General features: G+C 47.6%; 1 protein-coding gene across 2 annotated transcripts; it reads left to right on the forward strand.

Annotated features, from left to right (window-relative positions):
- The first annotated feature begins 628 nt into the window (after positions 1-628).
- Positions 629-19391, forward strand: LOC102567694 (sulfotransferase 1 family member D1-like). 2 transcript variants are annotated; one of them, XM_019500149.2, is made up of 8 exons: positions 629-795; positions 8338-8492; positions 8617-8742; positions 13727-13824; positions 14067-14193; positions 15852-15946; positions 17539-17719; positions 18742-19391. In XM_019500149.2, the coding sequence occupies exons 2-8, from the start codon at positions 8348-8350 to the stop codon at positions 18852-18854; spliced, it is 885 nt and encodes a 294-aa protein (XP_019355694.1). In that variant the 5' UTR covers positions 629-795; positions 8338-8347; the 3' UTR covers positions 18855-19391. The 2 variants fall into 2 exon arrangements, with proteins under 2 accessions (XP_019355694.1, XP_019355693.1); XM_019500148.2 differs by having other exon boundaries at positions 630-785.
- Positions 19392-25328: the final 5937 nt, after the last annotated feature.

Here is a 25328-nt window from a genome sequence, read left to right on the forward strand (position 1 = left end):
AATTTCCATGCAGAATTGGTCCCCTCAAACCTCAGGGGCACCTTTCTGGCTTCCCTGACTTCCAGGGACATGCTTAAAGGTACTCCAGGGTGTGGTTTCTGGAAGTGGGTGCACCGCCACACTCAGGGGGTGCATGTGCACCTGCGTGCACCCCCTATGCATCACCAATGCTTGGGGCATATCTTTAGAAGCAGGGAAAGCCTTTCCCCACTTTCAGAGATGCATCCCCAGCATCTAGAGACTGCTGGGAGATTGCTGAGGGGGCATCTTGGGGAAGTGGGGAAAGCCTTGCTCGACTTGTAGAGACATGCCCCAGAGATTGCCAGGGGCACATATCTGGAAGAGGGGAACATATCGTCCACTAACCTACAAGTTCAATGGGTGGGACATGTGTTTCGCTCCACAAAGTGAATCAGCTGTGCCAGGATGTGTCCAGGTACAGCTGATCCACTTCATTTGGTGGTGTCTATTTCTAGCCTTAGAGAAACCCAACAGCTGCACAGAACCATGCTGGAGTTTGCTCAAGAGAGACTGTTTGCATGCTGCAGGAGAGTGGGGTGACAAAGTCCAGGGAATGTCAGTGCCTGGCTTATTTAGCTGCTGTCTCTTTAAATCCAGTCTACTCTGACCCTCCCTCAGCAAAGTAGTAAAAAAGGAAGCACTGATACAATCTCCCTGCACCAAAATCTGATCAGAGACAAGTCTGGGAAGTTTAGAAACAACGCTGGGACATAAGGAGCAGAAGTCTCCCCGAAGCAAAGCCTCTGAAGTCACCTCACATCCAGGTATTATATGGTGGGTGCACAAGCTGGTTTTCTGAGCACTGGTTTTGCTTGCCTTGGGAGCAGGGGCACCCTGTATCCTGCACACCCTGCTTGAGCCCTTTCGCAGCGTGCTGTGCTTAGTGACGTGCAGCCTGAGGCAAATCACGGTCTCTGTGCAGGGCAGCCTGGTCTGATTTGCAACCTGCCCTTGTCAACACTCGCCTCTTCTGCCCAGAAATATTCTTTGCTTTCCCAAGACCACTCTCACAGCAGCTCTTATTCAATACCTCACTACTGTAGATATTCCAGGTCAAAGGGCTATGGCCTGGTCCTTCTTTCCACGGGTGCAAAGGAAAAGTGTGCCTGTAAGTCATAAGTACCTAGGAAAGGTGCCCAATTGAAAAACTAGTGTTTTAAATTTTCTCAGGGCCTACTACAGCACTGCTAACTCTGGTCTACCAGGAGCAGTATAAAAATGCAGCGCAAGCTATTTTATGAAAATCCCACCTGTCCTTTTAAAAAATGTGCTTCTACTCTTCAAGGTGCAGAAAAGCTTAAAAACATGACCACAGCAAACCCCAAAGAGGCTCAAACTATCAGTGAGAGTGAGCAAATCTATTCCAATAAGCATAGGAGACGCATAGGAGGACACGAGGGGGGGAAGGGGGGGGCACATGCCCCCTCCCCCCCGAGATTGGCTGCTGTCGCTGGCTTCTGCGGGTGGTCGCCGCCTGCACCCACCACCCCCTTGCCACCAACATGGCTGGTGGCGACTGCGGGCAGTCCCCACTTGCCACCCCAACCGCCAACACTGCTGCTGGTGGCTGCAGGCAGTCCTCGCTCACTGCCATGGTGCCCCACTCCAGTCTCAGGAGGCACCAGTTGTTCATGGCAATAAAGATTTCTGTGGGTAATATATTTTACTGGAATATGTTATTCACCTCTTTTAACCAAGGTCACATGACTCAGCATTTCTTATGTCAAGAGCGTGCAATTAAAGATACATAATAACTTGGCTTTTTATGGCAGATAGTTGAAGCTGAGGAATGTTCTCTAGCAGGAGCAAGTTAAACACTCAAACATTTTCTCAAGGATCTGGAAAGACTTTCCGAGTATGGGCATTGGAGCTCAAAGGCAGGCCTGCTGTTTGGAGCAGATACAAGCTGAAGGGAAGATACAAGGGAAGGGAAGAGACAAAAAGAAGTGAGCTCACCTATAATGCTATGTAAATAGACCAGATTTCATATATTCAGGGCTGACCATGCCCCATTCTGGAGAGAGGAATCCATTTCCCCACATGACATGCAGAGTGGGAACAGCAACTGAGGCAGCCCTTCAATATTTGTGGAACTCCAAATGGTAATTTGATTTATCCAAAATTAGCGCCTGACTCAATGCCTGCCAAAAGCAAAACAAAGAATCCCATTGACTTGGTGCTCATTGGATTGTGCTTTTAAAGTTTTCCAGGCTAAAAACGAATCTTGGGTTTTATATGGGGCAGAAATGTGGGGTGTAAAGGGTAGGAACATCATTGAATTTATCAGTTTCAGATAGCTCCAGCTCCTCCATATTCCCTCCCACGAACAAACCTGAAGGCAGAAAATGAAAACCATCCCTTTCAAAGGTATTTTTGTCAGCATGACATTCTGCCTTGGCCTAGCCTTAAGGGTGACCCCAGAGCCCCAGAATCTCTCCCCTTTGCCCTTTTACATATTCCTGAAGATCTGAGCAGATCTCAGACCTGGGAGACTCCTCTCCCCTAGCAAATTTTAGTCTAACCTGTTTGACCAGACCTTACAGGTTGGTGGAGAAGGGACCCTCCAGCTTTGAGAGGGTCTCTGGGATTGCAAAATGCCGTAGGTCTGCAGTTCTCATGGAAACTGAATACCTGTGGCAGCCAGCCACCCTGAACTCACCCTTACCACCAGACAAGCTACAAAGTGAAAAGCCAACACAGGGCTATTACATAAGACAGAGACACAGGAACAAAAGGACTATTAGGTTTGGAGACAGGGCTATGAAGCAAAACCAGAAATACTTCTTTGCTGCTCTCTAACTTGAAGTATCTTCTTGGCGTTGTCTGTGTTCCCAGCAGCCAGCAAGCCTGGTAGTTTCTTGGGTGACTCTCCTGCCTCCCTGCCTGGGTTCCTTCTTTCCTCTACACTGGGGGTCCTTTTTGTCTCCCCCTCGAGAAACTTTTGCTTACATTCCTAATTATATCTTCCTCATCTTAATCTTTATTCCAGTGGGGGCTAAATTTCCTGGCAGGCATGCCACAAATAAGGTCCACATCCTTTTCAAAGGTCACTAAGCCCCTTTCTCCACCCAGTCTGCTGCTCTGCTTTCTGCCCTGTGCTCCCCTTTTAATCTGCTACTGTGCTTTCGGCTTCATGCCCTGTTTCCCACCTGATCTGCTGATCCGCTTTCTGCTCCATGCCTTATCTGCCGCTGTGCTGCTTGTCTCCCCCATCATCTACTGTGTGCCATATACAGAGGCTGCCTGTGGCATGTGTACTGCAGGTTGGTCACTTTAACTTATTCAAGGAGGACAAAAATATTCATAACTCATAGCTGATCACACAGCTTATTGAGACGGTCAATAAGTAACTGATGATTGGTTGTTCAGTGTAAGGTATGGTTTAGTGTCTGCATAAGCAGTGTGTTACTTATGAACATATGGATCATAAAGAGGAATGAACGTAGCTCCTCATTAGCTGTTGCTAGAGACAGAATGTGATTGTGGTTAGCCCTTTTTCAGGGGCACTATCTGTGTATGGGGAAATCATGCAATTGAATGACTGAAAACTAGCTTAAAAATCTGGTGGAAGTTTGGGGTTTAGAAGACTGGTCTCTGCCTACCTTACACATAAGAGAAATGATGTGAAAAACAGATCAACAGATCAGAGTGGGAACAAGCAGTCTGTCACTGATTTCACAGAGGAAAACAAAGTGTTTTACCGGCACAATGCTCATTCAAGCTTCACTGAAATCACAGCTGTGAGATTGTGTTAGCAATAAAAACCTCGGATTCTGGACTAGCCCAGGGATTGACACGACACCTCGTTTGATGAGTGACAGAAAGGCTTTATTTACTACAAGTATTTAAAATCAAGTCAAGTGAGCCCAAACCAAATTAAAGTCCAGTAATTAGCTATAAGGTGATGATTTCTCACCAAACAGGCAACGAAGAGGTGGTCTGTTTCTCTTCAACTTCTCAAGTAAGTTGGGCACATCAGCAACTGGTGTCAGAGAGATTTCTCACTCTTGAAGCATGTGTGCTGTTTGCTGTTTTACTGCCTTTTTATACCCTTAGTTTAGCATCTTCAAAGCATTTAGTTGTGTAAATCAAGAAAGAGTCCCAAGCAGTAATTGACAGGCAAAACCTGCTCATTACTGGTTATCAGAAATTTTTAATTTGAATGAGTTACCTTCTTCAGTAACAAGAGGTTATCTAGTTTGAAACATATCAAGAAACTGATTAACAGCCAGGAAAAACATACTAAATGAGGAGGAGACATCTATTACATATGGAGAATGTCTCTTTCTGCCCATAAACACGAGTTAGTCGCAAAAGAAATATTTACCATACTAATTAATCAAGGATAGACATTTCATATGGTTAGACACCAGACAACTAAGAGTCTGCTTGAAATCATTCTGAATATAGCGAGAGAACCTGGAAGAGATACTTCATTATTCCTTCTTAGATGGCCTAGCCATGAACTCGTATCCTCTTGCAATATGCAGTTAGCATTATTATTCTGCATTTTAACTTTTGTGAGTAGGCCCAAGCTTAGCATGAGTTTCAGAGTCAGCAGATTGTAGGGCTTCCCTTTCTAAAACCCCATCTCCTGTTCAAGGGATTCATTTCTAGTACATCATAACCCACATGGTTTGTATTACTCACTGCAAAAGAGTTGTTTGCTGCATAATAAAATGCACTTATTTCACTCTCCAGAGCCATAGAGTTAACATGTTTGATAACAATCAGATCACTTATTCCAATCCCAGAAGTATCCTACTCCACCTACGCACCAGACTCGGGGGAAGCTCACAGAAATCTGACAATCTGATGTACCCTGGAGCAGTCTTTCTTTAAAAAAATTTCCTTAATATTTTCTTTCTAAGTACTTCTGTTGCCCCTTTACTGTTGCACTAAATACCTGTTAAGCTTTAACTCTCGGAGCTCCCTATAGAGGTTGAAAAGTGCTCCATTTTAGATGGAGAATGGCAGTGCAGGGAGACGGGGTGCTTGGACACCCAACATGTTTATACTAATGTAATCGATCTTTACACTGATGCAAACATGGAGTGGACACACAACATACAGCCCCACCATGGTATAACTTGCTTGAATCTGGTGTAGAATTATCCTGAGAAAATCAGGGGTATAACCACCCCACACAAGGGTAAGGGTTGTTTATCTGCAGCTTACCCCAGGAATAGTCATTTGCTATAGGTGAGCAGGTGAACCTATTGCCTACTACTTGATGACAAGATGCTGTAATATCAGCTATTTCAGGCTGCTCCCCTGGAATAGCTGGTGTCTATCCTGGTAGAATTTATATTAGTGTATAAAATCAATGTAAATTGCCCACGGAGTAACAAGGGTGGTGGCACCAGGGCACCAGTCCTGAATGCTGACCTTGAGAGAAGAGTACAAAAGTAGTAATAGCTGGACTGCCAGGCCAGCTGTGCTGCCAGCAGCATAGCCAGTGATGCTGTCCCATGTGCTGTTGCTGCCTGGGGCACTCAGCAATTCTGTAAAATACACCAGTGTAAGCACATTATGGCTGTGTACAAACGTGGAAAAAACCAAACCAAACCCCAGAGCTTCACTTTCAGCTCAGTGTGTCCCTGTGTCAAGCACAGCCCATGCCCAAAAGAGGCATCACATTAATTTGACCTGGCTCACCCAATGTCTACTATTAGATAAAGGCACCAAAAAGCCCTGCTGAAGCATGTAATCTATTCAGATGTAGGGTGAGCTGGGTCAAACTGATGCACATCCTCTTCTGGTAAATGGATGGATTTTTTTTCACATCTGTCAGCAGCCTGTGTATTCAGGCCCTAAGTGACTTGCCCAAGGTCAAAGAAGACTGTGGCAGATAAGGAAATTGAACCAAGGTCTCTCAAGTCTTGAGCTTGAAGCTTAACCAAAAGGCTTGTCTTTGTGCTCTAATAAATAAGATATGAAAACAGGGATCTATACCAGTGGTTTTCAACTTGTGGTCTGTGGAGTTTTGGGATTCTGCAGACTATGTCTTTAAGACAGGGGTGGGCAATTATTTCAATTGGAGGGCCACTTAATGTGTTTTGGTGAGCTGTCGAGGGCTGCAAGGGTAGCCCTGCCCCATAGCCCGTGCCCAACTCCCTGGCTTCCATCTTGGGACCAGAAGTCCCTCCCTTGGCCCGTGGAAGTACTCCTATTGGGAGCAGGGGGTTGCCATCTTGGAACCAGAAAAAATCCAAATCATATACTAAAATCAAACATCTACTATAACATATTTTAATTGCATTTCAAAAAATATTTTTGTCCTGATTTATCTGTGTTTGCATAGCGTATATAGAGACGATTGCATAATAGCTAAAATAAAGTCTTACTCTTGTGTGTTGTGTGTGGGGTGTGGTTGGGGTGTGTATGTATGATGGGGTGAGGGAAGGGTGTGTGTATGTGCTGTGGGGTTTGTGAGGGGGTGTGGCTGTGTGTGGGAGGGGTGTAGGGTATGTTGTGGGGTGTGTGCATATGTGGTGGGGTTGTGGGGGTGGGATGTGGGTGTGTGGGGTTTGAGTGCCCTGAGGGCCCGCCGTCTGCTTCTGCTACCACATACACCTCCTGGGACTCTGCAGGAAGTGGCGAGGAACACCACCCCCTGCTTCCCGGCAGAGTCCTGGCAGTGCACGTGGAGGCAAGGAGGAGGGCCAGGCTGCTGGCTCCATCACATGGGGCTTTCCCCCAGAAGCTGCACATGAGTTGCAGGGAGTCCCACGTGATAGACTGGAACTTGGCTCTACTTCTTGCTGCCATGTGCAGCTCCCAGAACTGGTTGAAACTGTGCCTCCCAAGGTGGCTGCACATGCATGGGCCACAAGCACCAGCAGTGGGGGCTGTGTACCATGGGAGGGGGTCCCCACACCTCCCACCCTCCTTCCCTCCCTCCCTCCCCACACACTCATACCCACACCCTGCCCACCCAAGCTCTGTGCTCCCACTGCCCAGCTGCAGCTCCTTCTGCCTCGCTCAGTGCTGCTTCTCTATCTGCTGCCTGGAGCAGTGAGTGCTGCAGCAGGGATGGGAGCAGATGCTGGAGCCTAGAGCAGTCAAGATGTTCCCCTGGTAGCTGCAACAGTGGCAGTAGCGGGCCCACCCAGAAGCAGTGTGTGCTGGCTGGGGCTGGGGCCCTCCCACCCGTGAGCGTGGGAGCGAGGTATGTGGGCTGGGGAGGATAGGGTACAATTAATTGGTGGGCACCTGTCGGCCGGATGAAATTGCTTGGCAGGCCCTGTTTTGCCCACCTCTGGTGTAAGGGGCCCGCGAAAGATGAATATGATCAATCAAAAGTATGTGAATACCCACACTTACAATTCAAAGGGGTCTGCAACTCCATTCAAAATTTTTTAGGGCTCCGCAAGTGAAAAAAGGTTGAAAACTGCTGATCTATAGAACAGTATCTTTTCTGGGAGGCAACAAAGACTGATGGGTACTTCAGGTTGGGCGGGGCAGCATGGGTGACTGATTCCTCCCTAGTCAGGGGGGGCACGTGTCCCCCCCCTCCTCCCCCAGTTAACAGCCATCAACCGCAGGGGTTTCCCCCATGGCCAATCTTGCTGACTGTGGTGGGTGCTCCCCGCAGCTGATCATGTCGACCTGGGGGGTGGGTCCCCTGCAGCCAATCTCACCGACCGGGGGAGGGGAGTTCCCCATGCACCCCCTACGTGTCACCACTGGCAGCAGGGAAACAGGTTGGATCTTCTAATTTCTCCTTTCTAGACACATGAATGTGTGTGTGGTTTTAGCAAGTTGTTAGGATTATGGCAGAGAACCAGTAACAATGTTCTGGGGTCTCAGCTGAACTCCACAGAAGCACTTCCAAGCGGAAGTCTCAGACATCAATTATTTTGGCAGGAAGAGAGGGGAAAGGGAAGAAAGATGTATCCATTCCTGGGAGAGACACTATGGAAATCAGTACCATTTTTTCCACCCCTCAACAACTAAATATCATGTTCCCATGAGGTGTAACACTGTGTTTTGGTAGGATAGCTCACATGATAGGAGTACTGTCATGAAACTGTTCAGGAAGGACAGGCAGGGGAGAAGAAGAGGCGTCGTAAAGCACTGGAACGCAGCAAGGTTGTGGAATCTCCATCCCTGGAGGTTTTTAAGACCTGGGCAGACAAAACCTTGGCTGGGATGATCTAGTTGGGGATGGTCCTGTTTTGAGCAGAGGGTTGGACTAGATGACCTCCTGAGGTCCCTTCCCATCTTCATTTTCTTTGATTCTGTGCTTTACTCAGTGATTATTTAAGTAGTAAAGACCATTGTAATCTTTTCCTCTCTCTCTTCTCACCTTAGGCATCCCAAGATGGAAGAGGAACACATGCCGAGGAGGGAATTAGAGAGCATCCATGGCATTCCCCTCTACTGGTGCTTTGTGGAGAAGTGGGGCCAGGTGGAGGCCTTCCAAGCCAGGCCAGACGACCTTCTCATTTCCACCTACCCCAAATCAGGCAAGTTTAGCTGGACACAGGGCTTTCAGGGAAGAGAAATAGGGGGAGTTTAGCTTTGTATGGCCGGTGACACATGGTAGGAGGCAGAACACACTTGACTGCCAATGGGTTCTCTGCATTTTAGGCACAACCTGGATCAGTGAGATTGTGGACATGATCTACAATGATGGGGATGTGGAGAAGTGTAAGCGGGATGCCATTTTCAATCGAGTCCCTTTCATGGAAATGAGCACCCCTAACTTTATAAATGGTAAGTCTTACCTGAGCAGTCAGACAATTGTGGGTGCCTCTTCCCACAGGAGCCAGTTGAGGAGCTGGGGCAGGAAGCCTAGTTGTATTGTCGTTGTGGTCCTAGATGGATTTCATTCTCTCCAGTGGTGCCGCTCGCCTCCAAGTGTTCTTGTACAGACACCAATCTGCTCCATTTCAATAATTCAAATATAGGATCCTGTCCATGATGTCTTCTTCAACTGCAACTTCCTGCTTCTGAATATTTCTTAATTCTGCCCAAGAACTCTTTTTTTCCCAAGTCTGATTGTGGCAGAGCCCCTTGTTTGATGTTGGAAGAAAGCAGCTCTCTGTGATTCTCACATGACACATGTGGGACAAAGGCATTGGTTTTGTTGCACTCCAAATCAAGCCCCTACCTTTCCAACCTCTCAGGGCAATCCTACCTTGCCTCAGGACCACAGCCTGGGCTGCCACCCTGAAACATGCCCTGTTCACTGACTCCCACTCTGCACACTTTAAACCAGAGGCAGGCAACCCTTGGCATGGGTGCCAGAGTGTGGTATGTTGCTTGGCACATGCACCTCAGGGCAGACAGGGAAGGGGCTGGGCCTGCACTGCCACAACAAGGATCGGGTCCCTCGTGGCTTCTCTGCCATCCACCCCTGGCACGCCAGCATCTTACAGGCCGAGTTTGCAGGTGTTTTTGGCACTCTTTCCAAAAATGTTGCTTACCCCTGTTCTAAACCCTGGGAACAAGGCAGCATAGTGGACTTACAATGGCTCTGGGCACATCCCAGCTGTAACAGGGGCTAAGCCCTGTTACTGAGAGTACAGGTAGAAAGTTGAAGAGCCCCAGATAATGAACAGCTGGCAGCTAATTAGATAAGGACCTGCTGCGGTGGCCTCAGTTCAGAAGGATGATGAGCCAGGGACTATATAACCCCTGCGTTTGAGGCAGGGGCTGGTTTGACCTGGGCAGAGCTAGAGGAGGGAGTTCATTGCTGAGAGCTCTGTAAAGCATTGCAGATAAAGGGAGCCTGACAGTGCTTGTGCGAATTGAAGGTGCTCTCGGTGAAGAAAGCTGAGAAGCAGTACCAGAGGCTGGAGGGCCCAAGCTGGGAGATGCCAGCAGAGCTGAGAAGAAGCCTGGAGGACAGCTTAGAGAATAGGCACCCCAGCAGCAACTAATTGTGTTAGTGTTTGGCTTTATGTTGCTGCTTAAGCTGTGAGGCATGGGGGCGGATGAAGTGGGGGAAAGGAGGACACTGAAGATGCCTCACAGAAGGGCCTAGACTATTGGTGTGTCAGTGGGCTGACAGAGGCCCAGCATCCTGCTTAGGCAGGGGGTTGGACTAGATCAGCCATTGGCAAAGCGTAGGGGGTGGACGCGGGTGCACGTGCACCCCCTGAGATTGGCAGTGCACCCCCTGAGAGAAGCGCTGTTGATGCTACCAGTGGTGCCTGCGGGTGGTCGCCGCTCGCCACTCCCCACCACCCCACCCCCTGCTGCCAACACTACTGGTGGCATCTGTGGGCGATCACTGATCACAACGGCCAATGCTGCCAGTGGCATCTGCAGGTGGTTGACCCCCTGCCACCGCCAACACCTCCATGGCTGCCTGGGGAGCTCCCTGCTCACCGCCGCCACTATGCCACTGCTACTGCTGCCTATGGGCACTTGCTGTGCCTCTTCAGCCTCCGGGGGCACGCGTGGTTCATGGGAGCAGCATTCCTCAACCTGTGGGTCATGAACCAAAAGTGGTTCGCAAGAATATATGAAAGGGTTGTGAGCAAACTTTAAAAATAGATCAACAAACTTTAAAAATGGATTTTCCTTGAAAGGAAAAAAATGTGGGGACCTCTGGCTTTTCCCCTTGGGGCTGGCAGAGTGCTAGCCTGCGAGGGGCTGCTGGGGGCCCCCCATGCTGCACACATTGTGGGGCTGGGGCTTGTTGGCAGGAGTAGTGGGTCAGGAGTGAGTGGCACTAGCTCAGGGCTGGCCATCAATGTTTACAAATGGGTCCTGGTACAAAAAAGGTTGAGAACCACTGGATTAGATGGCCTCTCGAGGTCCCATCCAGCCCTTCTTCTCCATGACTTCTGTGGTTTCTGTGCAATGGTGACTGTGCTATCTCATAGCTCAGGAAAAGGCAGGAGACTTCTAGTTCTCGGAAGGGCTTTATTGCAACAACAACACACACACAAAGATGACTGGCAACTTCCTGCTGATGTTATCATGTCAGCCCTCAGGAAGGTAGCTAACCCTTACTCCTACATCCCTCTTTCTCAGGAGAAACTAGAAGGATTTTCAAAGAACTGCAAAATTGTCGTGAGAGGAGAGGTTAGAAACGCATCACTTTCTTGTGAGTCTTTATCATTCACTTCCCTACAAAAAGAGAATAATCAAAACAGAAACATCAATAAGCCTTTTCATTTAAAGGAGATAGATTCCCAAATCTGGTCTATTTGGTAGAACCGACATACTTCCTGACCTAGTGTAGTACATAGGTGGCATATGACAGAGATGCTTTTGATTTCTACAGAGAAGACCTCTAGGTATCTTCACCCAATATAAACAATATGTCCACCTTAGCATGGACAGTGCCTCGTACTCCTGCATCTGGAATCCAAACTTTCTGCTGTGGGGAAAGAGCAGGTGCATTTCTGGAGGCATGCCTGGTGTTATAATTCTGTCTCTGACGGTCCTTTATCAGTTTATCTTTGTCACAAAATTTCTGTGGATTGACAAGTTTTGGAACCAAGTCATCTATCGTCATTGTGCAGAGTCGGTGACTCATAAGCAACTCAGCTGGATTGTATCCATGCTCTAATGGTGTTGAATGGTATGTCAGGAGACCCTTATAGAGATCTTCATTTTTCTGAAGATCTGCATTGCACATTCTGCTTCCCTGTTACTATGAGGGGACTGTAGACTGCTGGTCATATGCAGAAAATCATAATGGGCTACAAACTGCTTAAATGCAGCTCCATTAAATTGTGGACCATTATCTATTCTTAAAACTGAAGGTATGCCATGGTGCACGTATATACTCTTCAACACCGTTATATATCTCTCAGTTGTGGTGTTCTGTAACTGTGCCATCTCCAAGTAGTGGGAGTAATAGTCAACAATAACAAGGTAAACAGATCCCTTCCAGCTCAGTAAATCAGCTCCCAGCATCTGTCATAGATAATCTGGTAATTTAGTCATAGGTCATAGCTCTACAGGGATTGTCAGTGTTGAGCCCTACAACTAGCCACCCAGTTCTGTATATCCTCATTAACAGAAGGCCACCAAACTGTCTAACAAGCCCAGGCTTGACAGCTTGTAGTACCCTGATGAGTTTCATGAGTCTTCTCTAGGATCTTTGGTGTAGAACAGAAGATATCAGTATTTTGTTATGGAAGATGACTAAACCCCTGGCAATGTGGAGACTAAGTTTTTCCTGTTGGTATCATGCCAGCCCACAGTCTTTGAATCTTACACGAGCCCATCCTTCTAAGCAGTACCTCTTTATCTTTTGATAGAAAAGATAAGCTTCTTGAGTTTTCATCCTTGGGTCCATCAGCTTTTACACATATTCTATATTCACCTGACATTTTTCCAAGACCTGAAAAGATGGATGTGTATTTGGTTCTGCAGTACTGCTCCAAGGATTTCTGGTTTGCTATTTTATCCAGTCAACAGACAAGTTGTCATGCTTGTATGACTGGTAAGCCAAACAAAGGCACAGCAAGATTACAGACAACATGAACTTCCTGGTCTATAGTTCTCTGTTTCAGTGTCATTTTTGCATTGAAGGATCCCAGTACTTTGAGGTCCTTGTAACCTTTTAGTAGGAGGAAGGAGGATCTCAACCCTATGTTGGCTGTAGTAAGTATCAGGTGTAGCTAGAACTGCTGCTCTTGTAACAATTTTAAATGGAATTGACTGTTCATTGCCCTCTATTTCCGTCATCCAGACTCCTGGGTCTGATGAAGACTGTAAATTCTCCTAATAACAGTACAATCTTCTGAGTCCTGTTCTGTGACTCTGTGGACTTCTGCGGTTGAGTGACAAACCACAGGTGTAGTGACCTTTCTTTTTACATCATCAACATGTCTCTTCCATAGCAGGACACTTAGCATAGCCATGCCCAGGGATTTCACCACACCTTTGGCATTGACCCCCTTGCCCACTTGGCTATTGCTGGGTGCCAGTGAGCCCACTCCCTTTGTTCACTGTGAAGGTCAATTCTATATTTGGTTGTGGTTTCTTGACAGTGCATTGCACCCATATTAGTTGATGCCCGATAGGGCTTGGAATCACTTCTGATTTCCATTTGTTGCTGTTTAACTAACTCTGATAGGTGGGCTTGTGTGACAGCCTTCTGGAGTATTAAATTAGGGTCCAACTGTAGTCTTTGTGAGATCTCTTCATCATGAAGAACCACAACTAAGCGGTCCCTAATCAATTCTTCCTTGAGCTCTCCATATTGGCAAGATTCAGCCAGTGTATACAAAGAAGTGATAAAACTGTCCACAGGTTCTGAAGGCTCCAGTTTACAGAGATTGAATTTAGCTTGTCCATAAATCACAAAGAGAACTGACCTCCAGTGTAAGGGATGAGATGCAGGAAAGCACCCTCTTGAGGGGCAAGATCTGCTGGGCCTGGATTACAAGTCTCAGGATGGTGTGAAATCCTGCTGAAGAGTCAGAGCTCAGTGGAGCAGAAGCGGAGAGAGGGACAGACCAGCCCAAGCAGCAACTGGAGTAGTTCTGGGAGGCCTTTAAGAGAGTGAAGGTAACTCTGAGGGCTTGTAGCCAGTGAGTTAGCAGGGCTGGGGCTTGGCAGGATTACGTGAGAAGGCAGCCAGCCACATAGTGCTGTAAACACTTACTCATATCTGCATATCACCTGTGACAGCCAGCAGCAGGTAATGCCTGTTTCACTTCCATGCGAGGGCAGAGCATTTGCACGCACCATGTCCAGCAAACTCTTTAACCCCTTGTGTGTTTCCTAGGCACAGAGCAACTGGATAAGATGCCATCCCCTCGGTTAGTGAAGACCCATGTCCCGGTTCAGCTCCTCCCCATCTCCTTTTGGGAAAAGGATTGCAAGGTAACAGGCTCCAGACCTGCAGGACAGAGGTGGCCATGTAGGTTGTCCCCTGCATGTCCATCCACCTTGTCTGGCATCCTGCCCCCAGTGACCACCAGTGCCAGGCCCTTCAGAAGGGCATGTTTAACAAGCACAGGGCTGTATGGGGGATGTGGAGTCGCAGACCTACAAAGCACAGAAAGTCAAAGGCCCTTGGCAGCTTTTTATTTGCACTGCATTTCCTTCCCTTGTCCTTCCTGCAGATGATCTATGTTGCCCGAAATGCCAAGGATGTGGCTGTCTCTTATTACTACTTCTACCAGATGGCAAAGCTGCATCCTGATCCTGGCCCCTGGAATGAGTTCCTGGAGAAATTCATGGCTGGGAATGGTAAATGAAGAGTTTGGGCCAGTAGTGCCAAACCTTTTGGCTCCATGGGCCTAAAGAGTAGCACTGAGGCCAGTCCTCAGGCAGGATCCTGTGCAGGGTCAGCTGAAGCCACACACTGGTCCAGCTCTGTGTGCCCAAATGCAGCCATACACTATCTCATCTGTGCACGCTGGCACAATCTACCACACAGGGCCATGCTGTCTGACCTGCAGGGCTTCCTATAGGTCCAGAAATTTGGCAGTAGGGTAGCAGCAATTAACACTCCTTCAGACCCCCCACTGCCAGATTTATGGACCCTTGGGGAGCTTCGTAGGCTGGATCTGGCCTCCAGGTTGGAAGCTGAGCATCTCTGTTCTGAGAGATCCCAGCAATGGGTGTGATGCAGCTTACCCAGAACAGAATTGAGAGAGACTTTTTTCATCCCTGAGACAGAAACCCACAGGCTTGTCAGTGAAGCTGGGAATGGTACAAAGACTATGGGCAGTCCAAGTTGGTAGGATGGGAATTCCCAAGGGCAAGACAGGTCACTGAAGCACGTAGCATAGCCTGGTGGCTGGGGAGCAGCACTAGGACCTAGCGGGACTGGATTCTACTCCAGTGTCTCTCATTGAGACCTTTGGCAAGTCGCTCTGACTCTCTATGGTTGTTTCCCTTTCTCTTTTCTCTACCATGGATAAAGCCAAACTCTTGAGGCAAAGACCTTCTGCTGTGACTGCACAGCACCCAACACAATGCAAGTAGCATGGGGGCCTCCAAGTACCATTGAAAAACAAATAACACCCATAACCAGAGCCCACATTCAGATAGGGCTCTCACAATCAATCCCCATGTCTCCTTAGTTTCTGGTCCAGAACTCAGAATCCCAGCCCACTAGACCATGGGTTGGCCACCGATAGCCCCCAGATTGGATCTGGCTTACAAAAACTTTGAATCTGGCTGGTGGTGTTATGGATGAGGCAGCATTTGGTGGCTGGTGGGCTTCTGCTCACCTTGCACCTTAGTCAGGAAACCAGGGCTTCAGCAGAGGGGATCTCCTCATGCCATGCCACAGCTGGGCTACAAGGAAAAGTGGCAGAGGTGGCCAAGTCTGTGCTCGATTGCCTCAGGCCTGAGCTGGGTCATTCCGTCCACTGCCAGGAAACCCTGCCAACCCCTGCATTGGACTGCTTTCATGGTGTATAAACAGTTAGTGTGTAAATCCTTGTTAAGACCAAGCTAAGAATTGCAATGCAGAGCAGCCTATGGAGGACAATGCAGGCAAATGCCTTTCTGCGAAGGAAGAGGGGGAGCAGGGGATCACCTAGATTCCCAAACCAGAGGGACCTTTCTGTCCATCCAGACCTCTCCTGCTTACATCCAGCAGCTGAACTAAAGCCCATTTTGCAAAGTTCTCTCACTTTGGTTTGAGGGCTCAAAGCCAGGGCAAATCCACCACCACCTCATAGGAGGTTCCAGTGTTTAATCAGACTCTCTGCGAGGAACTTTGTCCCATTCCACTGGATCCTTTTACACCTTTTAGACCCCACACTGCTCTGGATGCAGTCATTAGATCCATGCTGGGAGGGAAGGGTGAGGGGGGACTTTTGGAGCTAGTGCTTTCTCTCTTTTTCTCTCTCTAAATGTCTCTTCCTATGTTGCTTATTTCCCTTGGGATTTAGTGGCTTATGGATCCTGGTATGATCATGTGAAAGGCTGGTGGGAGAAGGCAAAGGACTACCGTATCCTGTTCCTGTACTATGAAGACATGAAAGAGGTGAGGGAGTGTAAAGCACAAACAAATGCTGTGGCACCTCCCACAAACCCCATCTTGACCATCACAGTCTGCCACTTTCCAAAATCCATACAGATTATCCCACCCAAGGATTCACTTCAAGAAGCCATTGTAGCATGGGTTCCTTCCTCCTCCCCTTCCAATATTTCCACCTCACTACTCAGCATGGTGCAGTCATACCCCCAAAGTGCTCCACAGACACATTGGGTATTCTATTACAAAAATGTTTTTTGCAAAAATGTTGGTCTAATAAGAAAAGATACCTCTACTATAGTCCTGACTGGCACAGGCGCATCACATTAGTTGAAGCAGGCTGGGACACAACAAGCTGCAAGAGACAACTGGGAGGTCTGCAAGGTACATTTGGTAAATGCACTGTCTCAAAAGACAGCAGCCCTCTGTACACTTCGCTTCCTTAACCCCTAGGAGCAAAGACTATACCAGAAAAATTAGCAGTACGACTCTACTAGGGTATGTATGCTGGATATGTGGAAACCCCTATCCCAGAGTAGCACACTGGTTATTTTCCTTTTGCAGCAGGCTGTAGGCTCTTCTCACCTTAGGTCAGCAACATGGTTTGGAGTTTTCCTTAGAACCACTAACAGAAACGGTACTTGTTGGCTCCATATATGGAAGCATTGTGCTATTTCTGTCTTTCTGCAACACCATCTAGTGCTAGAAATGTAGCACAGCACCAGAGTTCCCCAGTAAAAGAGTAGGAAATGGTTCAGCAGGAATTGGTTGGCTCCTTCTAATTCTGTCTGGTTGGTTTAGCTCACGGGCGGGCAATTATTTCGGACAGAGGGCTGCATACTAAGTTTTGGCAAGCCATTGAGGGCAGCATGACAGGCAGCAAGGGGCAGATAAATACTAATTTTCTAAATTTTTTAGGGGCCCCGCAGGCCAGATAGAATGGGCTGGCGGGCCGTATCTGCCCATGGGCCACATTTTGCCCACCCCTGGTTTAGATATTGGCTTGTTGGATGAAGCCCCTTCCTTCCATCTGATTAAAAGAAGAGGGGGAAGGGTAGAGGGTCTTGATAGCAAAAAAGAGTGTACATCTCTGCTTTTCAAAAGAGAACAGCATCCAGGTGAGACCCTTGAGCTAAGATGTTACCAGCACTGAACCTCAACTTAATCTTCATATTTGTTATGAACACCTGTTGGTTTTGTTTCCTCTTGCCTCCATCCCACTATGAGCCCACACTTGGTGATTTCCCTGTTAGAAATATCATGTGGTATTGGCGCAATGTGTAGTAGCTATCTGGGCAAATGGAACATCTTGCTGAGGATGCATTGCAAGCTGTAGAAGTTACTGTGCCTTCCTGCCTGCTGACTCTGGTTTTCACAGGAGAGACAAGTCACTGGTTATCGTGATGCATTCTTAAGGAGTCAAAACACTAAGCTAATCTAAGGCCTGATCTAAATCCTCTTGTCTCTGGATCAGGCAACACGTGGAACCCAAAGAGCATTATCATATTCTACAAGGGATTTAAAGACAGTTAAACCCACTCCTACACTCTTGTGTTTCAGCGTACCTTCTCATCTGATGGTTGGTTTGCTTATCGCTGCAGGACCCAAAGCGGGAAGTACAGAAGGTAATTCAATTCCTGGGAAAGGAACTGAAGGAGGAGGTGGTGAATAAAATCCTCCATCACACCTCATTCCAGGAGATGAAGAAGAACCCCTCTGTCAACTACGAAACAATGCCCAGCTGGGCTCTGGACCACAGTATATCTCCGTTCATGAGGAAAGGTGAGCGGCAGGAGAGAAGAAACAGTAGTGTGACAGCAGGGTTGGGAATAGCTGTACACAATATTTTTTTAATGCACCTTCACATGACAGGAATTCCTGGTGTCCAGATTCTTTCTCTATGAACCAAGCCCAGCTGCTAAAGATGGGGCTGCCCAGAGCACCAGCAGTTAGAGGAATATCCTAGATAGGCCTGCCCACATAATTCCTAGGCTGCAGATCTTGCTCCTGCTCTCTCAAGGGCACAGCTAATTTTTTGCCTTGGGCTCAGTTCAGACATCAGGAATTTGGGGCTAAGGCTTCCTGCTTTGCTACCAAGTCTATTCAGGTTGCCCTTGTGGCATGCACATAGTCCTGAGACCATGGGTGGGCAAGAGCTGGTCTATAGCAGGGTTGGCAACCTTTTGCTAGCACAGGCTGCCCTTTGTGACCCAGTCCTTGCTGAGGGCTGCAAGTCCCTGACCCTGCGGAGCAGCCAGCTGTCTGTGCTTGTCCTCACCACTGATCTCCAGTCTTTGTGCAGTGAGGGTAAGTGCAAACCCAGCGCAGCATCAGGCTCTGCTGCAGAGGGAAGGTCTGTGGAGCAAATGGGCAGCACAGAGCAGCTCCATGTTGTTGATCCTCCATGCTGGATCAGACCTTCATGGGCCAGATAGAACATCTTTGTGGGCTGGATCTGGCTTACAAATGCATGTGGCTGAACCCTGGCCTACAGCACACCTCTGTTTCAGGCACATGATCTATATGGAACATCCCTGAAGATGTAATACTGCCAGCATCTTTCCCAGCTCCTTCCCCAAACTTGTGCAAATATTCAGCCTCAACCTGTTTCTGTTTCTGCAAGCAAAGGAAGTGTCAAGAGTGCTGAACCAGGATGCTGGCCGGCCAGCACGCAGGCTATAATGGTCAGCATGGGGCCTTGGAAGTGCTACTGGGAAAGGAGAGGACAGTTCTCAGATCCTGGCCAGGGGGCAGAATAGCTCTGCAGTGCACACCAATGTGGTCATTTGTTTTGTTCCCACCAGGGATTTCAGGGGACTGGAAGAATCATTTCACGGTGGCCCAGAACGAGAGATTCAACAGGCACTATGAAGAGCAGATGAAGGGCTTGGCACTCAGATTCCGCATGGAGATATGAAGTCTCCCTGCCCCGGGGTGGGAGGCAGACAAATGAGGTGAACAGAGAGCCCTGAGGAAGTGTGCATTGTTTTAAATATCATCCTGATTGCTAGGAGCCTCCCTTTTTCAACCTCTGCAGTGTAAATGGAGTCTGAACTCTGCCCCCTGGGTTGAAGGTTGTAAGACATATTGAAAGTTGTACTCTAATAATCTGCAAGAGAAATTTTGCTCCTAATGAATGCATCCTAACCACACATGGTGGGGTATTTGCTGCGGATTTCTCAAAGGACAATCAAATGATATAGGGCTAGGGGTAGCATTGATGCATTTCCTTCTCCTAGTGAAAGCAAGGTGGGGAGAGGGAATCCTTTCCTTTGCTTTTCTGTTGCTGACCTGGAAAGGCAGCCAAGTGAAGGGTCACAGCAGCTGGGATGTACTGAGCCAGTCCGTCCATCTCAGATTGATTTATTGTGGGCCAGAGTTCAAGTAGGCTGGCAATGAACAGGAGAGTGTAAAGGTTTAATCAACTTCCAAATAAAATTCTGTCTGTGTTTAATTTCTCTAGTCCACTGGCTGCATGATTCTAGCCCAGGGAAAAGGAGGCAGGATGTTAGGAAGAGAGAAGGTGTGTTTTGTTGGCAGTGAGTGATGGGCCACGCAGAGAGGTGGGAGATTTTATGGAGCATGGGCAAGTCATCAGTACCCACAACCCAGCCACCCCTGGAAATGCACTGCACCATGGTGAGGGCTATGGATTATGCATAGACAGGTGTCTGGGAATGGTTGTCTTCTCAAAACTGCCCCCCACCCTTCACTGTTGTTACACCTCATCAAATTCCTTCTGACCCTTCCCTTCAGTCTCACTCATTGTACAATGTAGTAGGTTGCTCCCCAGATGCTTCCATGATGCAAAAACAAAGCAGATTGTCCTGGGAACAGCACTTTCCCAAACCCACTCTGTACTTCTTTCTTGGCAAGCCCATAGTCAGCGGGGGAAATTTAGGCTTTGTCACTTTGTCCAACCTGAAAATCTTCCAGCCTTCTGCATTTCCCCCGGCTCGTTTATAAGCAGGGAGGCTGAGAGCTTTAGAAAGAGCAGCCTAAGTGTAGGCTTAAATTCCCTTTTCTGTGCCTAACTAGAGAGCCTGAGTTTCCCAAAGTGCTGAGAACCCTATAGCTTACATCCTAGTCACTTAGGATTCTCCAAGGAGTCTCAGGGATTTCAGTGCCCATATCCCACTGAATGTAATGGGAGACGGTGCAAAATGCCCTGGGGCCTCTCGGAAAAAGGGAGGCTGTCGCATGCCAAGTACATTAAAAAATTAATCAGAACTTGTGGTAGAGTTCTGATTAATAGAACTCTGGTCTTTTATTAGACCAACTAGATTTTTGCAAAAAAAAATTCTTTAATTGCAAGCTTTTGGGCACAAGCACCCTTCTTCAGGCATAGGAGAAAAGATTTTCATAGATTTCATAGACATTAGGGGCTGGAAGGGACCTCGCATGATTGTCAAGTCCAGCCTCCCTGCCATAGGCAGGAAGTCTGCTGGGGTCAAACGATCCCAGCAAGATATGCATCCAAATGCCTTTTGAATGGGTCCAGAGTAGGTGCTTGCACCACGTCTGGGGGGAGTCTGTTCCAGACCCCTGGACACTTAGACTGTAAAGGAATTTTTCCTTATGTCCAGTCTAAATTGGCCTCAGGAGTTTGTGGCTGTTAGACCTTGTTATCCCTTGGGGGGCCCTGGTGAACAACTGTTCTCCCAGATATTGGTGCATCCCCTTTATATACTGATAATCTGCCACCAAGTCCCCCCCGAGCCTTCTCTTCCCCAGGCTGAAGAGTCCCATGTTGCTCAGCCTCTCCTTGTAAGGCTTGCTCTCTTGGCCTTTGATCATACAGGTGGCTCTCCTTCAGACTCTCTCAAGCTTATCCATGTCCCTCCTGAAGTGGGGGGCCCAAAACTGGATGCAGTACTCCAGCTGTGCCCTCACTAAGGCCAAGTAGAGTGGGGAGATGACATCTCTGGTTTTGCTTGAGATGCATCGGTGGATTCGTGCCAGAGTTTGGTTTGCTTTGCCAGCCACGACATTGCATTGGTGACTCATGTTCATCTTGTAGTCAATCTAGACACCCAAGTCTCTTTTAGTTATGGTGCTAGCAAGTGTAGCACTGCCGAGCCTATAAGTATAATGCTGGCTCTTCCTCCCAAGGTGGAACACCCTGCACTTTTCCCTGTTAAATGTCATCAGGTTTTGCTTTGCCCACCTTGTGAACATGTCTAAGTCATAAAAGTTCTCTTAGGTAGAAATGACAATTCTGCCTCTAGCATCTAACAGAGCTTCTCTCTCCCTCTTGCACCTGGCCTGAGTGTTTAACAGGAGGCCAAGAATATGGACATTACATTAGAGAGCTAGTAAAAGCAAAACAGAATGGAAATAAGCCACAGAAATAAGTCAAACCCAAGAGCAAAGCTTGGAAGGGCAGGTCTTCAAGAGAGCCCCCAGGGACATCGTTGAAGATCAGCTTTGGCTGGACTGGATATAGCTGCAATGGTGGCCAATGAGAACTGCAGGGTATTCCTTTAAGTGGGTAAATAATAATTGACTGAGCAAGGGAGCAGCAGTGTGGTGCAATGGACAGACTGGAAGACTGGTGTCAAGTGATCTCAGCTCTGGCACGGACCTGCTGCATATTCTTGGGCAAATCACTTAGCAGCTGCTGGCACACTTCCCTTCTCAGTGCACAGCTGTAATACACTGCTCTGGTGTTGTAGAGGGTGGACTGACTTGACGTATTGCTCCAGGTACTGGGCAATGTCAGGAGCAATAAGGAGCTTGCCAATGGCTGAGAGAGAATACCCTGGGGTCCGGTGCTGCACAGGGCCAGCATAAGCAGTCCTATAGTGCACCTCCTACATCATTGCCTTTAATAAATGTCATTCACTGGGATAGCATTAAGAAACTCCTCTATATTATAGAACTCAGGAGCCTTTACATGGTTTGGCTGTAGGTTTGTACAATGAGGTGATAGGAGGCTGGGATCATGCTTTGGGCAGTAGCTTGTCCAGTTAGGTAGCTTATGCCTCCTGCCCTGGGACTATTGAAAAGTCTCAGTTTGCCATAGGGATCTTGGGGCCACCCTGGTCGGGTGGCCGATGGCGGTTCCGGCGTCCGGCTGGTGGCCGGACATGCCTCCTGCCCTGGGAGGTGATCAGACATCCTGTTTAGCAGTCTGGACTTTGCCTCTTTGATTGTCAGAATTGTGAAGCCCCCCACCCCTTTATTTTAAAATGTCTGCCCTAGAATCCACTTCCTGGAAAGATTTTAGTTTGCCAGGCCTAAAGGCTTTCTTTTCTGCTGGAGAGAAGGCAAATTCTATTTCCTTCAGCTGAGAACCATGGCAAGGACTCGGATCACTGTGGAAAAGAGCGAGCGAGGAAATCAAGCTGCTGGCACTTGCCTGCAGTAGGATCCTAACATCTAGGTGACTGAAAAACTCACCAGAGCAGAACGGCAGAAACAGTAAGCTCCCCAGCTCCCCAGTACAAGAGGTCATCATAGAATCATAGAAGTAGGGTTGGAAGGGACCTTGTAGATCTTCAGGTCCAACCCCCTGCCTGGGCAGGAGGAAAACTGGGTTCAAATGACCCCAGCCAGGTAGGCATCGAGCCGCTTCTTAAAGACCCCCGGGGTAGGAGCCGGCACCACTTCCCTTGGAAGTTGGTTCCAGATCCTAGCCACCCTAACTGTGAAGTAGTTCTTACGGATGTCTAATTTAAACCTACTCTCCAACAACTTGTGGCCCTTATTCCTTGTTATCCCGGGGAGCGCTAGGGGAAACAAGGTCTCCCCCAAACCCTTCTGGTCCCCCCTAGTCAGTTTATAGGGTCTTAACTCTGAATTAGGGACTAAAATTACTATGAAGTGAATTTGATACCAGCTCCTCCACATCCCTTCCCAGGAACAAAGCTGAAGGTGGAAGATATGAACTATCCTTTTCAAAGGCCTGCCTTTTGTTAGTAAGACAGTCCCCCTTGGCCTGACCTTGGGGGTGACCCCAGAGAAGTAGTCTCTGCCCATTGCCATGCTGTGTATCCTTTGGATTTTGACCAGATCTGGCACCTGAGAGACTTGTCTCTTGTAGCAAATTTCAGTCTAAGCAGTAGAAACAGACCTTACAGGTTGGTGGAGGAGGCACCCTCCAGCTCTGAGGGGTTCTCTGGGATTGTAAATGCCGTAGGTCTGCAGTTCTCCTAGAAACGAAATACCTGTGGCAGCCAGCCACCCTGAACTCACCATTACCACCAGACAAACTACAAGGTGAAAACCCAACACAGGGCTATTACCTAAAACAGAGACACAGAAACAAAAGGACTATAGGTCTGGAGACAGAACTACAAAACAAAACCAGAAACACTTCTCTGCTACTCTCTAACATGAAGTATCTTCCTGGCATTGTCTGTCATCCCAGCAGCCAGAAAACCCGGTCATTTCTTGGGTGACTCTCCAGCCTCCCTGCCTGGGTTCCTTCTTTCCCCTATGCTGGGGGTCCCTTTCTTCTGTTCCTCAAGAGACTTTCTCATCTTATCCTTCATTCTGTTCAAGGACGATGGAAATATTCCTATCTTTCAGTATCATTTCCTCCTGCAGATAGACATTTGTTTCCAAAGTTTAGGTGTTCTCTTTGCTATGCATGTGTTGTATTTTCCTTTTGAGATGCATTCAGCCATTGTCCAGTTGGAAAGCTTCTTAACACAAGCACTGGCTGATAGTTGGTCAAATAAGCAAAATGATGATTGTTTGTTCAGTGTAAAATATGTTTTATGTTTCAGTGTTTGTATAAGCAGCATGTTACATACAGACATATGGATCATATAAAGGAACGTTAGCTCCTTATTAGCTGTTGATAGAGACCAAATGTAATTGTAGTTAGCCCCCTTTCAGGGGGGCTCTCTGTGTATGGGGAAATAATGCACCACTGAAAGCTAGCTAAAAAATCTGGTGGAAGTTTGGGGTTTAGAAGACTGGTCTCTGCTTACCTTACACTTAGAGAAATTATGTGACAAACAGACCAAATATGAATGGGAACAAGCAGTCTGTCACTGATTTCAGAGAAAACAAAGTGTTTTACCAGCACAATGCTCATTTGAGCTTCACTGAAATCACAGCTGTGAGATTGTAGGGCTTCCCTTTTCAAAACCCCACCTTCTATTCAAAGGATTCATTTCTAGTCCACCCTAACCCACACGGTTTGCATTACTCATTCAAAAGAGTTATATGCTGCATAATAAAAATGCACTTACCTCACTCTCCAGAACCATACGATTAACATGTTCGATAACAATCAGATCACTTATTCCAATTCCAGAAGTATCCTATTCCACCTACGCACCAGGCTCAGGGGAAGCTCACAGAAATCTGACAATCTGATGTGCCCTGGATCAGTCTTTCTTTCAAAAACTTTATTTCATATTTTCTTTCTAAGTACTTCTGTTATCTATTTACTGCTTCACTCATAAACTTAAATCTTCAAAGCCCTCACCTAGAGAGGCTGAAAAGTGATACTGTTCTAGATGGGGAATGGCAGTGCAGGGAGACAAAGGGCTTAGATAAATAACATGATTATACCAGTGTAAACAATCTCTACATGGGTATAAACATGGAGTGGGCACATAAGTTACAGCCCAGTTTGTCAACCCAAGACAACTTTTTTGCTGATAATCTGCAAGCTTTTACTGACAACCAAACATTTTTACTGACATGTTTTTACTGCCACCCAGCAGTGTTACAAGCAGTACCAGCACATGGGTAGGACTAGGGAAAGGAGCTATGGAGCCACAAAATCCTGAAAAGAGCACTTCAAGGTACTGTGCTCCCCTCAGATACCAGGTAGAGCTTCTGTGTTTTAGCTGTGCTCCAACACTGCACCCAGCTTATTTCCCACTACTGAGCTTCAATCAGCTCCAGCAGTTTTGTGTTTTTTACAGACAGCATAATTTTCCAGCGACACCCCACCCCCACATGGAAACACATGTTCAAGCTGCAGTAGAGTCTTTTGATCCTGGATTGGCTTCATCAGCCATCTTTGGACACATAGATAAGACATGGAAGTCATGGAAGACAATCATCCTCAACTGGGAGGGATTGCTGAAGAAGAGAAGAAGACAGATGGTCTACAAAATTACAGAGAGTTGGCAACCCTGATCAAGGGTATAACTACCCCATACCAGTGTAAGAGTTTCATAGTTTCATAGTAGTTAGGGGTCAGAAGGGACCTAAATAGATCATCTAGTCTTACCCCTCACCACTGGCTGGAGCACACACTGGTATCACATGACCCCAGACAGATGTTCATCCAACCTCTTTTTGAATTTACCCAAGGTAGGAGTGAGGACCACTTCCCTAGGAAGTTGGTTCCAGATCCCAGCCACCCTAACAGTGAAATAGTGCCTCCTACTCTCTAACCTGAACCTATTCTCCAGCAGCTTCT

This window comes from Alligator mississippiensis, chromosome 2 (assembly GCF_030867095.1).
Source record: "Alligator mississippiensis isolate rAllMis1 chromosome 2, rAllMis1, whole genome shotgun sequence".
NCBI classification, from domain to species: Eukaryota; Metazoa; Chordata; order Crocodylia; family Alligatoridae; genus Alligator; species Alligator mississippiensis.

What these genes read in the sequence shown, in the direction of transcription:
- LOC102567694 (XM_019500149.2), top strand. Translation starts at nt 8,348, where the DNA reads ATGGAAGAGGAACACATGCCGAGGAGGGAATTAGAGAGCATCCATGGC. An exon ending in TTCCACCTACCCCAAATCAG is followed by an intron (nt 8,493 to 8,616) that starts GCAAGTTTAGCT and finishes TCTGCATTTTAG; the next exon opens with GCACAACCTGGATCAGTGAG. An exon ending in CACCCCTAACTTTATAAATG is followed by an intron (nt 8,743 to 13,726) that starts GTAAGTCTTACC and finishes TGTGTTTCCTAG; the next exon opens with GCACAGAGCAACTGGATAAG.